Genomic DNA, 14,611 nt, shown 5'->3' on the forward strand with positions numbered 1-14,611 from the left:
TTGTTTGCTAGTTTAATACTTTGCAAGTGTCAATCAGAGCAACCATTCCACTTTTTCCCTCCTCTTGCTGCACTGCTCAGTCTGAGACAGTCCTCCTGGATTATCTAATTAGGCTCCGTGCTGTACCAGTCGATCTGTGCGTGCACCACTTCATGCCTGACTATGTGCTTTTCCTGGCTAGCAGTACCATGATGCCACAGAAAAACGAATGGAGGAACACCAGTCCGTCTGCCAGATAAGCGCACAGGCGCGCACACACACACTTACTTCTTGGTTGCAATGTGGCGTCAGCACAACCACAGTCTGCTGCCAAATCTGAATCTAATATCCTGTGTTCACCTCATGTTGCCCGGCCCTGGCCTCGACCCCAGTGGAAATTACACATCAGTGTAACTCTGTCTGTCCTTCTGTCCGTACGTCTGTAGCTTGTCTGCGTGTCTGTCTGTCAATATATCTGCCTGTCTGGCTCTCCCGCATCTCTGTTTATATCTCTGTCGGTACTTGCCTGGCTGCCTGGTTGTGAATCTACCCGCCTTGTCTGCTATGTGCCCGTCTCCTGTTTATTTGTCTTCCTCTGTCTGTCTGTAGATCTGTCACACTGCATGGATACACTCACTATGCGTCTGGCTGTCCTCTGCTGTCTCTACATGTCTGCCTGCTGTGCTTTTTTTTTTTTGCTTTTTTCCTGAATGCTCAGTCATAAAGAGGAACATCTGCAGTGGATCTAGCAGGCAGCAGCATTAGAGCAGAGCTGATAATGATAGTTTCTCTTTGGGCTGCTCAGAAGGCAGACAGACATAACATACCATTCAAGCGTTTCCTGTCTGTGCTGACAGGCAAACTATTTAACCCTCTGTGGTGAGCTCCGAGAGCATTTGCACAGCCAGGCAGCCCTATAGGGTCATACAGTGCCACTGTAAAACCAACTTCAAGTGAGAAAAATACTACTTCTGGAAAACGCAGTAGATTATTAAAAGCTTTTTTAATACTAAGCTGGAAGTACACACATATTGATATTTCTTAATAAGCTAACTGTTGAGTACTACAGTGTGCCCGAGTAATAGTAATGGGCACCTAAGAGCTTAAACGTACGCCAACGCCTGACATAACCACTAAAAAGTCCACACGGTGTGGTAGAGACACACTTTAAGTCAAATAAAGACAATAAAAGAGGTTATAAATACCACTAAGTGCTATGAGGTCACCATAAACTTTCTGCTGGACAGCGCAGACATGCTGAAAGTCCATACAGAAGAATTATCGGTTTCCTCTAAGGTATTTAGAGCGGCCCACAGCGAGTTAATAGCAGAACTGTTTAACCGTGTTGGATGAACACTAAGTCTGATTTGTTGTGCTTCTGTTGCCACACTGGAGAGTGCACATAAAACGGATTAGGCACTAAAGTCTGTCGGTAGGTTTTTAAGGTCAGGAGAACTCGTAAGAGGAGCAGCTAATGTTACTCACATATCTCCATTCCCTGTGGCTGGGAAGCGGTGCAGTTGCAGGAGCAGGTGACATTGGAATTGCCGGGGCCGCCAGGAGCCGTTAGGTTTTGCATGGGGCTGGGCAGACCGGGACACCGCTCCGGGGAGAGAGCCGCCGCCGCCGCCGCCGCCGCCAGCGTCGGGGCCCCCCGACGGGAAAACAACGAAAAACTTCCAGGCAGCAGCAGCAGAGTCTGCCGCTACAAGTAACTCCCGACAGTTTCGCTTTAATTATCCCACGGCTTTTCTCACGCCATAATTCTCTCGGAGCGGCTCGGTGGGAGAATCACTGAGAGAGCTGGGGACGAGCCATTGCCTGTGGTTAATGCATTGTACGGCTTTTTCCGTTCCTTCCTCCGTAGCTGAGAGCAGCTGTCTTTACCCTACTACAGCACGGCAGACACGGCGTCCTCAAGCCACGCCCGTAAACTGACAGAATGCCGCAGCGGCCTATCAGAGAGCTTCGGGGGAGGGACAGCGACGGGGTGGGGAGGAGGAGGGGGGTTACGGGAGGGAGGAGACGCTGCCTTCAGGAGCGCTAAGAAATATCACTACCCTGACTTTAGCCAGCTAGGAAAAAAAGCAACAAAATAAACGTAGTCCCACACCCTGTATGTAAAATTGACACTAAATCCAACAAATCTTCAAATTAATGACCATCAAATGCATTCACATTCCCACATTTTAATATGACAGTGAATTGTAAGAGGAGCACTTGAAGGCAGCAATGTGCAGAGGATGGGACAGCGGTTGTACTTTATGGTAGTGTGCACGCGTGTCTGGGTTGCAGGGGGCAGGCCGCACATTGGTGAGGCTGAAAGGGGTGGCTGACCTGACTTAGAAATCTAGCAGACGGGTCGTGGTTGACAATGGCTGTGAGAGAAAGGAGTTGGGGGGAGAGAGGAGGGCTGGACCTGGTAGGTCTGGTGTGTTATTTGGGGAGGGTGGGGAAAGCGCTTCGAGTTTCACTCCCTTGTTATGGCCGGCCACAGCCAATAGAGTCGGCTCTTTAAAGGGGCTAACCTTGAGGTGACCCCCCAAGCTAGTCTTGTGGTTCAGGGCCACATGTGCAGCAGAGAGGCAAACCCCCCCCCGCCCCCAGCACATCCCTGCTTAATCTAACCAACAGTGCAGCCATTCCATCCAACACACACATACACAGTCTATAAATAAACTGGGCTGCCCAAATCTGAGAGGGGCTCTGAATGCCACTCTAGTCCAGGAGGTTACCAAGCTAAGGTTCAGGGACCAAGTAAGGTCATCATAGAGCTTGCAAGTTTTTGACTTTATTTGTGCAGAGGATAAAACAAGTTGTAGGTTAATAGTCTCTTAGCTGGTCATATTAGATTCCTAAATTTGCAGGTGCATCTAAAGATACTATAAAGGATACTCTAATATACTATAAAGGATATAAAGTATACTTTATTTTGAACATATCACTGAGGCTGTGCAAGAGAATTCACATTGGGGTTTTTTTAAATTATTTATTATTAAAAGATCTGCTCTACAAGGAAACACATTCGTGTATTCTGCTATATTTTGCTATAAGTGTTGCAGGAACTCTTGATCTAGTAGTCCTGAAGTCACTTTTTTTCCCCATCCTATTGCTGTTTGGAACCATAAGCTGTGTATTAAAGATTTCTGGGCTTCCCACATTGGTCACTGCCATGTCAGAGATCACATTACTAAGGATAGCAAACTTGGTTAGCAAGCTGCATCTATAAATCATGTGACTGTAAAGCACAGACACATATTTAGTTGAGGTCAAAGATTTACATGTAGTCATTAGGCATTAATGTCATGGGCTTTTCATAATTTATTTCAACTGTTCTTTAAACTCTGACAAGAAGTTTTAATTTATTTTGGATCCCCATATTTGGATTATCCAAACGTGTCAAAAGTGTACACTGTATTTGGTTTAATATCCCTTATCAAATGTTATCTTAATCAGATGCTTTTGGTAGCCATCACCAAGCTTTTAGGATAATTCTGAGTGGATATTTAATTACTCTTCTTTGTGTAATTGATTGATTTTTTCACATAACCCTGATTTTTAAGCATGGTCCACAAATGTTCATTAGGTCAGGGCTTTTGGAAAGCCATTCTGGCAGCTTAATGTTAGCCTGCTTTATCCATTCCAAAACCAGTTTTCATGTGTGTTTCTCTTGATGGAACGCCCAATTATGTCTAAATTTCAGCTGTGTAGCTGTTGATTTGAGGTGAAGTGGAAGAATTTTTCTACTACTTCTACCAGTATCACTGACAGCAAAAACGCCACTGAGTATGATGGTGCCACTACCATGCTTGACAGTTGGTACAGTGTTTTTAAGTTTGAAAGCCTCACCTATAATCCTCCAAACATAAAACATACATCTGTTCATTGTGAACAAATAGCTCAGTCTTTGTTTTGTCTTTCCATAATACTTTTCTCTAGAAGGCATTAGGCTTGTTTATTTGGACTATGCTTATAAGCCAGGTCTGTGCCAGGAAACCAACCAGTGGTCAAATATCCAGCCAGAATTATGCCAGAAGCTTGTTGATGGCAAACCAAAAGCATCTGGTCAAGATGCAAGTTGCTGTTTAACCAAATATTAGTGGTGTTTTGAATCTGAATTTATTTTGGATTTTCTCCAATTTACACAAACTTGTGCACCCAATACTTGTTCTTTAAAGTCATTAAATATGTATGCTTTACAATCATTCCTCTCCGGAAACACCTAAAATTACCATGACCTCATGCCCATTATGAACATGTGTAAATGTCTGACAATCAAGTAACTGCAATAAAATAAGAGAACTTCAATCAGCAAAACTGAGTTTTGGTTGGCTTGTACCGCAGAGCATGCTATTTATTTTTATTATTGGTCAGATAATTCCAAAAGGTACCAACAGCACAAAAACAATCAGGTGGTCTAATTCAGTGACTTGAATTAGTGTAGTTGAAACCGAGCAAACAGCTTCCAGCTACCAATACTTTTGTTGGCATACCTGTCCATCAGAATGGCAACACTGGTCTCCACACCATCCCAGTACAAAGTCATTTTGATGGATGACTTTGGGCATTTTAACACAAAAGTCTATGGGGACTGACTCACTTTTGGATACAGCCTCAAGTGGATGTTAAAGGAACTGCAATTTTTACTACTTGGACATTAGCTTCATTTTCAGTCCTCAAAGTTGCCATTTATGTGGAAAAAAAAAATAAATGTAGCAGATGGACGTGTGACCTGTTCTAGTATAAATGGAACCTCATCAGGCTGTGCACATGGAAAGCATGAACTGGCAACAAGTAATTATATGAAAGACCAGAGATGATGATTGGAGTAATGAGCGGGCCAGGCTTAGAGCCTTTTACCAACTGCATGGCCTCATGATGGTCCACGGACCATTTTACAGGAGGAATGAAGCTCTTCCAGGTGGCATTCCAAGAAAATAGAGCAAAGAGGGAATAATATAGGAATGGCTCTTCTGATCACAGGCCTGCTCTCTTGCACACCACTTCTGCAGCAAATCATAGAAATGCCATGGGAGAAAATCGCATCACATATCGTGTGTGCTGGGAGTGAAAAATGAGAAATGCCTGCTCAGAGGGGGTGCGGTTTGACCGTTTTCACTCTGAAGACATCAGTAACCGAAGGCAATAAAATGAAATGGACCTCTGTGAAGGAAAATAAGTAAATGGGGAAAGCAAAGACCTCCGACAGATGTTCTGCATTAAGTGCCGCATCACTAGCCAAGTTCTATATCCAATCATGCAAAAATATTTTCCTTGACAGCGGCTTCTACACTCCTCTACAAGTGGACTGACACCTTCGGAAGAGAACAGACTGCGTGACCCTGAAACAATTTACAAATGCCTGGCAGCTGTCATAATTTTATTGAAGCAACAAATTGAGGCACTGCTGTGTTGTCAGCTAAAGCAACGATATCGATGCACTAAAGACCATTTTTTACATTTTTTTTAATGTCTTGATCTGAGGTCACAGCCATGCACACACATCCCAGACAAGCTCTCATCCACAGACAGACACACATCGATTCACACTCTTGCAGCCCACATCCATCCACCACCACAACCACAAAAATGCAAGCGCACACATGCACAGTCTGTCTGGAGCGTCAATTTAGTCCCCTGGGGAGCACGCAGGGTGACACCACTAACAGGCCAGACCAGACCAGACAGCCAGCAGACAGATAAATACTAGGCACGGCTGAATACCAAATGCACTCGTGTCTACCAGCCCCCCACTCCACCCCCACCCGCCTATAGTCTGCATACACACACAGGCGCTCTCTCTGTGGGTCTCTCGGGAAACGTCTGTCTCATCGTGTATTTGAGGAATCCTAACTTTAGGTTGATAGGTTTATCATGCTCGGCACGTGCACGTGGATCTATTTTTGGAACTTTGGGAGTGCGGGCTTTCCTGCTCACACATGCTTACTCAGGAGTTCACTGCAGTGTTAGTGTTACTGTTGCTGCTGTTTTGTGAATCGAAGCGCGACGCGTTAACGTGACGGCCCTTTAAAGATCTGACAATGCACACTTTTTAATGCAGCATAGACAGGAGAGGAAACACCACCACCGTGTGTCTGCACAAAACCCACACTTCGGATGGCAACAGGTCCATCTTTAGCCACGGGACGCCCGTCTCATGCATATGTATGTTTGGATACACGGACCATTTCCCACCTGTCACTTCCCCGTGACTTTCCAGATAAAAAGACAGCTGACAGATGACAGTAAGACAGTAGCAGTAACAGTAACAGTATAAAAGATGCCACGGATGACTCAGAGTTTACATGAGTTGTTTGTGAGGAGACCATGAGTGCATCAGTGATGCGGTCGGGCCAGTAGTGGGGAAAAAGCAGCACAGCAAAGGTCTCAGTTGAGGGTAGCTCCATCCCTCCCCTCTTAAAAAAACAAGGGCAACTTCTCCATCCCAGCCAGTGTGGTGCTGAGCTGCAAGCTACTTTATAGCGCCATCTTGTGGCTCATCTCAGAAAGAGGCCTGTTTCCATCCAGCATCCCAAACACGGAGTGGAAAAAGTTGCTTTCCTTCCCTGGTGTCTTCCCTTCAGTCCTTCTCGTGTCTCCTCTCTGTCGCTCCATTACTTGTGAAATCAAAGCTGTCTCCCAGGCAAAGGTTTAAGCTTTGAATCAATTATGCCTCGTCTTCATCAGATGGCACGAGGGAGCAGAGAGGAGGACACAGAGAAAAATAAAAGAGTCCGGTTCTACGGCTCATTTCTTTAAAGACAGATTAAAGTTCTCACTGTGAGCTGTTTAAAGGGCAAATCACAGTTATACTTTACACTAAATACAGTATTTTTTCCTGTATGAGAAGGACTTTTTATACAGAAAACTACACCGACACCTCTGAACTTACACTCATTTTGTGTTTTGAATCAAGTCTTTTATTTCTGGTTAAATTATAATCAAAAATCACAGTAAAAACAGGTATATAAAACGTAATATTTTATAGAACAGTGTGCTGCGTACAACAAGTGGGACATCATTTTCTGCTGAAAACACAGCAAACAGGTAGTTGTTTCTATATGACTACTTAAAGTATCCCTTCAGGATATTCAGGACCCTTTAAATCTCTAAAGTATACCCCAACAGAGCAGAAATAATTCATTTATTGATTTGTTGACTAACATAATTAAGGGATTTTTAAGCAAAAGTACTCAACACTCAACTTATTAAATGTTATGATCTACATTTTCATTGAATTTACTTTAATTACTGACTGACAAAGAAAGACGTTTGAAGATGTGAACTAATCAGGTAATTGGGCTAATTAGGAATCTTTTGCTCCTTTAAGGTCAATAAAGGAAAGGCCATATACAAGGAAGCTCACTTCTGTATTCATGCTCATGTAATGATAATCTATGATGTATTATGCATAATATTACAGTCACACAAGGCTATTTTTCTGCTGAAAAAGTTTTACTTTTTAACTTTTAATCTCTGTATGTTCCTGATTAAGCTTGTGTACTTTTACCTATTTTACCTATTTTCATCAGGTAAATTTGTATGTTTATTAAAGGATCTCCAAACTATCTCCAAAACTGCCAGCACACCAAAACTGACCTGTCTGTCCATATGTGATCACCTCTTGGTTTGTTTTCAGCATGATTCTTTAAAGGACCGGGGCATAAAAGCACTAATGCATCTTTTATCATCTTGTCAGTTATCTGAATCACTGGGTAAAATTACAGGTGTGAAAGTAGTAGTAGTTTCCATCCAAATGTAACACAAATACTAACATTTAGGTAGAAAATGCCAACTAATGCGCTGCTGTTATATACATACGAGGTTTGTTTGTTGGCGGTCGTATGTCTGAGCCAAAACTTTTTTAGTCAGGGCCCTTATAGTCAAAAGAAGATTTCCATTTACAGTGATTTACTGTGAGCCCCCAGAGCAGCAGCAGGGCCCCAGTGCAGCACAGAGCAGGTGTCAGCACATGTAGAGGTTCAAAGGGTTTCATGGGCATAAAAACATCACATGTGTTTATGTGTGTGGAAAAGTTTAAGGGTGGAATTAAAAGAATGTCCAATCATAACTCAGTTTAAAAACAAATAAAAGGAGATCATTTTCAAAAGGTGCAGGACTTAGAGGGATGTTAATCATAGGAGGTATACGTTAGTGAAAAAATGTAGTTTGTTGTTTTGCAATGTGTACTATCTAAGTGTGTGTAGCCTTGGATACAGTTATAAATATATATAGTCTCATTATATCTCAATGAACACTGATTTGTTGCAAGTGTAAACTTTCTCCGTTTCCTTTTCGAGCAAGTAAATTGTGTGCTATACAGAGTTATTCATGGCAACTTTCTTTTTTTTCCTAATACTTTTTTCTGTTTACAATTATTTTTTTTGCATGTTCAAAATAAAACAGCCAATCAAATCAAAACAGTCAGAAAAGGCATAAAAGGAGATTTTGAGGTAGAGGTGGGTTTCAAAGCAGCTTGCATATGCAATGAATCTGTTGATCAGTGAGCTCATACCCTTCGGGAACTAACGCTAAGCTCGACTTGGTTAGCCTTTGGAAAAAAGGCCATGATTTTGGGTTAAAATGAATCTTATTAGGATGTTAAAAACATTTTTTTGACACACAAGTTTTCCAGTTGAAAATTGACATACAAACAGGTGGATGGAGTTGCATGCAGAACAAAAGAAATACGTCTTCCTTCTTTGAGAAGGTGACTGGACTGCACAGGTGACAAAACACCTTTTGTTTTTGGAATACTGACCAAATAAATAAATAAATAGGAGGCGGAAATCATTCCCAAAACAGCAAAAATGGTTAATACAGTGGAAGCAAATAACTGAATGAAATATTCATCCATGTGGCCACAGAACTCCACCCAAAAATCAGAGAAAGAGCAGAAACTGACGGGCTGTGAACCATATGGGATAACCTGTGACACTGCAAATGAACACAGCACAGAGGAAGAAGAAGAAGAGCAGTTTCTTGCCTGCATCACTAATGCCTGTTTATCCCAAAAAAGCCTCTATCGTGGGACTCGTGTGATGAAAGTATTTGCGCATGACAAAGGATCCATTTTGACTATAACATAACATTTTCAGTCAGACTAATAACTCGAAACACCCCGTGACTTCTGTGTGGAGTGGGTATTACTGAATGCCTTTCCAAATGTCAGAACAAAAGATGGATATGACTCAGCTTTAATAGCAAGGCTGAATGGGATTCATGAATTAACCGCAATGCATCTCACCAGCTGACAACGCTGGAGAGCGAGGGAGGAGAGAAAGGGAGAGAGAAAGAGAGAGAGAGTGTTTGCTTAGGCATCGACTGTAGCTCGGCATCTTCAGCGGAGCGCTAAGTAACAGAAAGGCCACTCCAGACAGTCAGATTGCAGAGTAGAGAGTTGCGTTCAATAAAAACGTCTGGCATGCCACATCATATTTGCAGCTTCCTGCCCTTGTCTGGCTGCAGTGCCGTGTCATATCCTGTCCACACAGGTGCACCAGCTGTCTGGCTTCCCACCCCTGTCATTTTCACACACACACACAAATGCACACACCTCACTTACACCCCTGTCATTTGAAAAGAATACCCCTCCCTACCTCTCTTACTGCCGCAGGCTCCACTGCAATGACACCACAGCTCTCAGTGAAAAGTTATGCATGTGTGTGTCAGAGACAGATAGCTAGAAGAAGAGAAAGGGGGATGACAGAGCAGACAGAAAGATGCAGAGTGTGTGTGTGTGTGTGTGTGTGTGTGTGTGTGTGTGTGTGTGTGTGTGTGTGTGTGTGTGTGTGTGTGTGTGTGTGTGTGTTTGTGAATAAGACAGTTCACGAAGCGAGAGACAGAGCCTGAGGTGGAGGATCCTGAGAGTAAAGGGATGAATGAAGAGAGGACGAGAAGAAAAAAAAGAAGAGAAGGTGAGCAAAAGGAGTGGGAGAAAAGGACATCACAGAATAAAAGGAAAGAAGACAGGAGGAAAAGACAAGGCAAGATAAAAGGAAAGCATAGAAGAAGAAAATGTATGAGGAGAAAATGAGATAAAACAGGGGAGGAGAGAAAAGAAGAGGGAAAAACAGGGAAGATAAAATAAAAGAAAGTGGGAATATAAAAGAAAAAACGAATAAAGGGAAGATAAAAAAAATAAGGGATAGTAGAAGAAAAAGAGAGCAGAAGGTAAGAAAAGGAAAAAGTCGAGGAATAACAGAGAAAAGAAAAAGCAGAGAGGGAAAAGAGAGGTGCCAACGAAAAAAGAAGAAACAAAGTGAAAGCAAAAGCCAGTGAGTGAGTGAGGGAGGGACACAGAGGCACAGACAGAGAGGAAGAGTAGATAATCAGCAGGTATTGAGCTCTTTTCACCCCTGCGGTAGGGCTCTGCTGAGCATTGTAATGGGCTGTCTGCCCAGCTGGGCCGATGAGCTCATGTCTGGCTTTAATGCCAATCCTGAACTGGCACACGGCTCAGCAAGGCAAGCGCAGACGCAACACCACGATGCCGCTGGGGAAAGGACGCGACACAGCTGAGCGAGAGGAATAGAAAGAGGAAGAAAAAGAGAAGGAAAAGTGAAGGAGAGAGCCAGGCAGGCTGAAGGTGTGTTGTGTGCGTGCGCACTTCCGTCACAACACTGATAAGAGCCCCGAACCAGACGGCGATAATCACACAGCCAGTGAGACAGCAGCTGTAAATGTGTGTCTGTAAAAGTGAGGGAAGGGGGACAGAAAGAGCGAGCGAGTGTTGTTTTATGCAGTCATAAACAGCGGTGACTACAGAGTGTGCATGGTACACGTTACAGCCTCCTGCTGCCGAGAGTGCATGCAAACAGACGCACACGTGCGCGCAAAAGCACACGCATGGCTACGAAAACACAGAAGCACACATGCAATCTGATTTTCAAACAGCTTTTAAGTGAGCCGCTGTGTACATGTGCAGACAGCTGACTTCAGAAAGAGTCAGTGTTGGACAACAGCGCTTCAGCGCGCTGGCTTTTTCACTTTCCTTTTGGTTTTTTCAGAGTTGGTATTGTCGCAAAATACAAAGCAAGCGTTTGCTTGCACTCAATGTGGCAGTTGTTCTCACTGCAGGCAATTCACAGCAACCATTATACCATTACGTGGCTGTTTTATCCCCAGGTTTGCTGCCCGTACAGACAGCTCTACACTTTGTGTAAACCATGGCATCACCATTCAATCCTCATAGAAAAAAAGCATGAAAAACAGAGGAAGCTGTATGTCTCCTCCAGTCTTTGTAAGTCTGTGCATAGGGCCCTCTATAACAGCTTTAGATCTAGTGATTGTAACTGTGTATTTGTAGCTCTAATGAGCATATGCTGATCATTAAATCTATAACACATGAGCATGAGGGCAGAGTCACTGCACAGCTCAGCTCATAGCTCGCTGCTGTACTAAAGTGATTTAGGGGACATTAGCGTGACTGTACCCTAGTAGTCTTGTTAAAAATGTATTGATAGTCCTTTGAAAGCCTAACCCTGACTGAACGAAAACTGACATAACTGATTTTTAAGGCCTTCTGGGGACACTAACAGGAAATGCACGACATTATCATTTACATATCATTCACACAGACAATGTAAAACATTAATATCGCTTCTGGGTATAAAAAGTGAAGGCTAAGAGGAAGTGCCTTAAACCGGCATTCTTTTTAAAGAGCACCAGGGGGCGAGACCTGCAGTTGCAAAAAAGACTTTCTATAGAAGTTAGCCTTTGGTCACAAATGACTACATACCTGTCTGCAAATACCCCACAACCCCTGATTGTGATGAAAAATATTTATTGATTGCTGTTTGCAAATGTTTGCTGGAGGTTGTTTCCAGTTTTTGTGAAAATTGCTAGGCCCACAGACCGGTCAGTGATGCCCTGGTAACCACTGGTCATTAAATGTGTATTCTGGGACAAGTTGGCGTGTGGTTGCTGCCAGTCACTAGCATAAAACTGTCTGGAAAGATGTTTAAGATGCACCAAAAACCTCTTTGCAATTGTTTGGTCACTAGCAGGTTGCTGCAGTTGCCTGTAGATTGCACTGGAGACACTGACTTGTCTGCAAACACTTGTGAACTACTCACCAAAGTAGCAGTGAAAATGTGAAAAGTGTGAGGCAAACCAGAAACCGAGTGTCAGTTTTCCAAGTGAAAGTTACAGCTTTTAAACTGTGCTGCTTGCAGCACTCAGGAATAAAGTTGACTTTAAAGGCCAACATTCTCGATTTCTGGTTTGCATCGTACTTCTTCAGAGTAAGTGGCAAGTGTCTGCACTCACTGCAAACTTTGGTAACTTTGGCAACCTGCTACTCGCCAAAGCAATTACAAGGAGCAATTTGGTGTAGCACCCTATTTATAACAATTTCATTTAGTGACAGTCAGCAGCAACCGGCAGAAGCAATTAGCAATCACTTGTCAACTGGTCAGGGAATACACATTTCTCACTAGCAACCTGAGTTTTCCAATGGATCACTGACCAGTCCTAGGAGAACAGAGTTTATGGGTTCAGCCACTCATGTTGGGTCATATTGAAGAAATCATTATTATCATTATTAACATTCTAAGTTTCAAAAAGAAGATTATTCAGGATATAGCTAACAAAATGTAATGGACATGCTGATGAGCATTCAGTGTCACAGTCAGATCCATCCCGCACTCATCTCACCTGGTTTCAAAGCACTAAAATGCAGATGGCAAAAAATGGTGACCTCAATACAGCTATGTCCATCTTTTATGCTTCTGTGAGTCATGGTTCTACACACCATTAACATATATTCAATAATCAGCCCCTTTTAGCACCAAGACAAATTTTGTGGCTAAAGGTTCCATCATGTTTACCATGATGGGTGAATTTAGAGATTAATTTCAGATAATCTAGTATTAATCAGACTGTCTGTGAAGGTTCTCAGTCATCCAGGTCATCATAGTCTAAGGTGGAGAGTCCCAGATTTAAACTCCCACTGGGTTTAAATCTGGGACTCTCCACCATGTGACCCTAGAACTGAAGAAGCTTCTCGGATGAGAGGTGAAATGTCTTCAAACAACTTAAAGAAGTCCAGACGCTTTTCTTTCATAGCTCCTTAGAATATTAACCAGACTGTTTGAAGTTTGGGTAAAAATGTGAAACTTTTTTTCCTTCTCACACAACCAGCAGTAACACATGCTTTTATGTACAGGCTTATTCTCTGTTTATCCTGATTGGCACCGTCTGGGCTCGTCTTCCTCATCTACCCTACCTTGTTCACTCATCGCTTGCCAAAACAAATTAAGTACACGACTATTACTTTAGTATTGATGCCTTTTCCTAATTAAAAAGAGGATAATTATTCTTAGTCTCTCTCTGTCGAGTGCACATACTACGTGGGTGTTATGTTGGAGTTTTTGTTTTTAGACACCAAATGCTGCAATGGCATCCCAAAAAACATGACAATTAGCTGTAGTCGGTTAGCTTTACTGACTGAATCTTCTTTATTGAAACTCTAATCAAAATAATCTGGATGTTTTATAAAGTCTAATTAAACTTTTGAATGTGAGACCCAATTAGGTCATTTTTCTGTTCCTTTTGTTTCTGCTTGACTGACTCATTGTGAGATTTTCCATTACTGTCGAGTGCCGAATGAACACCTAGTTTCATCTTTTTTTCTCCAGTCTATTTTTCGTTTCCATGTCAAGAAAAATCTCTAGAACACCAATCCATCTCCACAGAGACTTCATATATCGGTTTCATATATCATCCGTTACATACATCCGAGAATGTCACAACATAAGCTCTGACTGCGAGGGCAGCAGGTCTGGAACAGATGGACGCTCATATGAACAAGTTGCCGGGATCCAAACACTCCAAACACTCCTCCTCTCTGCCTGCCTGGCTACACCACGTAAAATGCTATAGCGTCCATATTGAGCACTATAATGAAAACATTACATTAGGTGAGAGATCCTGTGCTCCGAGCAAGGGCTGACAGATGGATGGCAGTGGGAACATGTTGCAGCACCCCAGACCTGCTACCACCCTGGCAGAACATAGTGACAAGCAGGTTAGCATAACCGGCAAGCTAACACTGCCTACACTAACACAGCTGTTTCCAGGCGACTCCTGCTCGCACTGGTTGGGCTCCGCACACGTATATGTTATCATACCATATAGCTTCATTAGCTGCAGCATTCGCCATACAGCCTGTAAACAGCACAGACCGTGACAGCTTGTACCAGCCCAGCCAGTGTTCACCACAGTCTGCCTCACTGCCATCCTACAGCTCTGTAGCAGGACCAGTGAGTTAACAGCTTGTACCAGGCCAGCGAGCGTCCCTGCTCACAGCTTGTGTTGCTAGCGAAACCCCCTCTCCGCCCCCCAACCTCTCTTTACAGTAGTAGCAAACAGGACTATGGGGAGTCAACAGATCACCCCACAACAGCTTGTAACCGCTGCGTTCACTGCTGAGGTGCTAAAACCAAAGGCAAGGCTACACAACAACATTAACACTGCATCAAGTCAGCAGTGGTATCTCATTTGTGGTAGATAGAAATGTCTCACAGGGTGGTATTAGCAGCAAAAACGATGCGTGTTTGATCTATATCTCCATATGTGAGGAATAATGACAGATGCTGGGGCATAACCTGAAGAGTCTGTAACGTCTGAT

The 14,611-nt window shown here is 43.2% G+C and overlaps 1 protein-coding gene across 2 annotated transcripts in view; it reads right to left on the reverse strand.

The window, feature by feature from the left end:
- The window catches only part of LOC134635771 (low-density lipoprotein receptor class A domain-containing protein 4-like), a 247,974-nt gene that overhangs the window by 36,797 nt on the left and 196,566 nt on the right, over positions 1 to 14,611 (reverse strand). Inside the window, exon 1 of one of the 2 annotated variants that reach the window (XM_063485309.1) lies at positions 1,465 to 1,889. The exons of the other annotated variant lie outside the window; for it this stretch is intronic. Within the exon in view, the coding sequence (XP_063341379.1) occupies positions 1,465 to 1,558 (94 nt within the window). The 5' untranslated portion in view covers positions 1,559 to 1,889. Of the gene's footprint in view, positions 1 to 1,464; positions 1,890 to 14,611 lie in introns of those variants that run through there. 2 annotated transcript variants of the gene reach the window in all.

The sequence above is a fragment of the Pelmatolapia mariae genome, linkage group LG10_11, assembly GCF_036321145.2.
Source record: "Pelmatolapia mariae isolate MD_Pm_ZW linkage group LG10_11, Pm_UMD_F_2, whole genome shotgun sequence".
In the NCBI taxonomy this organism is placed as follows: domain Eukaryota; kingdom Metazoa; phylum Chordata; class Actinopteri; order Cichliformes; family Cichlidae; genus Pelmatolapia; species Pelmatolapia mariae.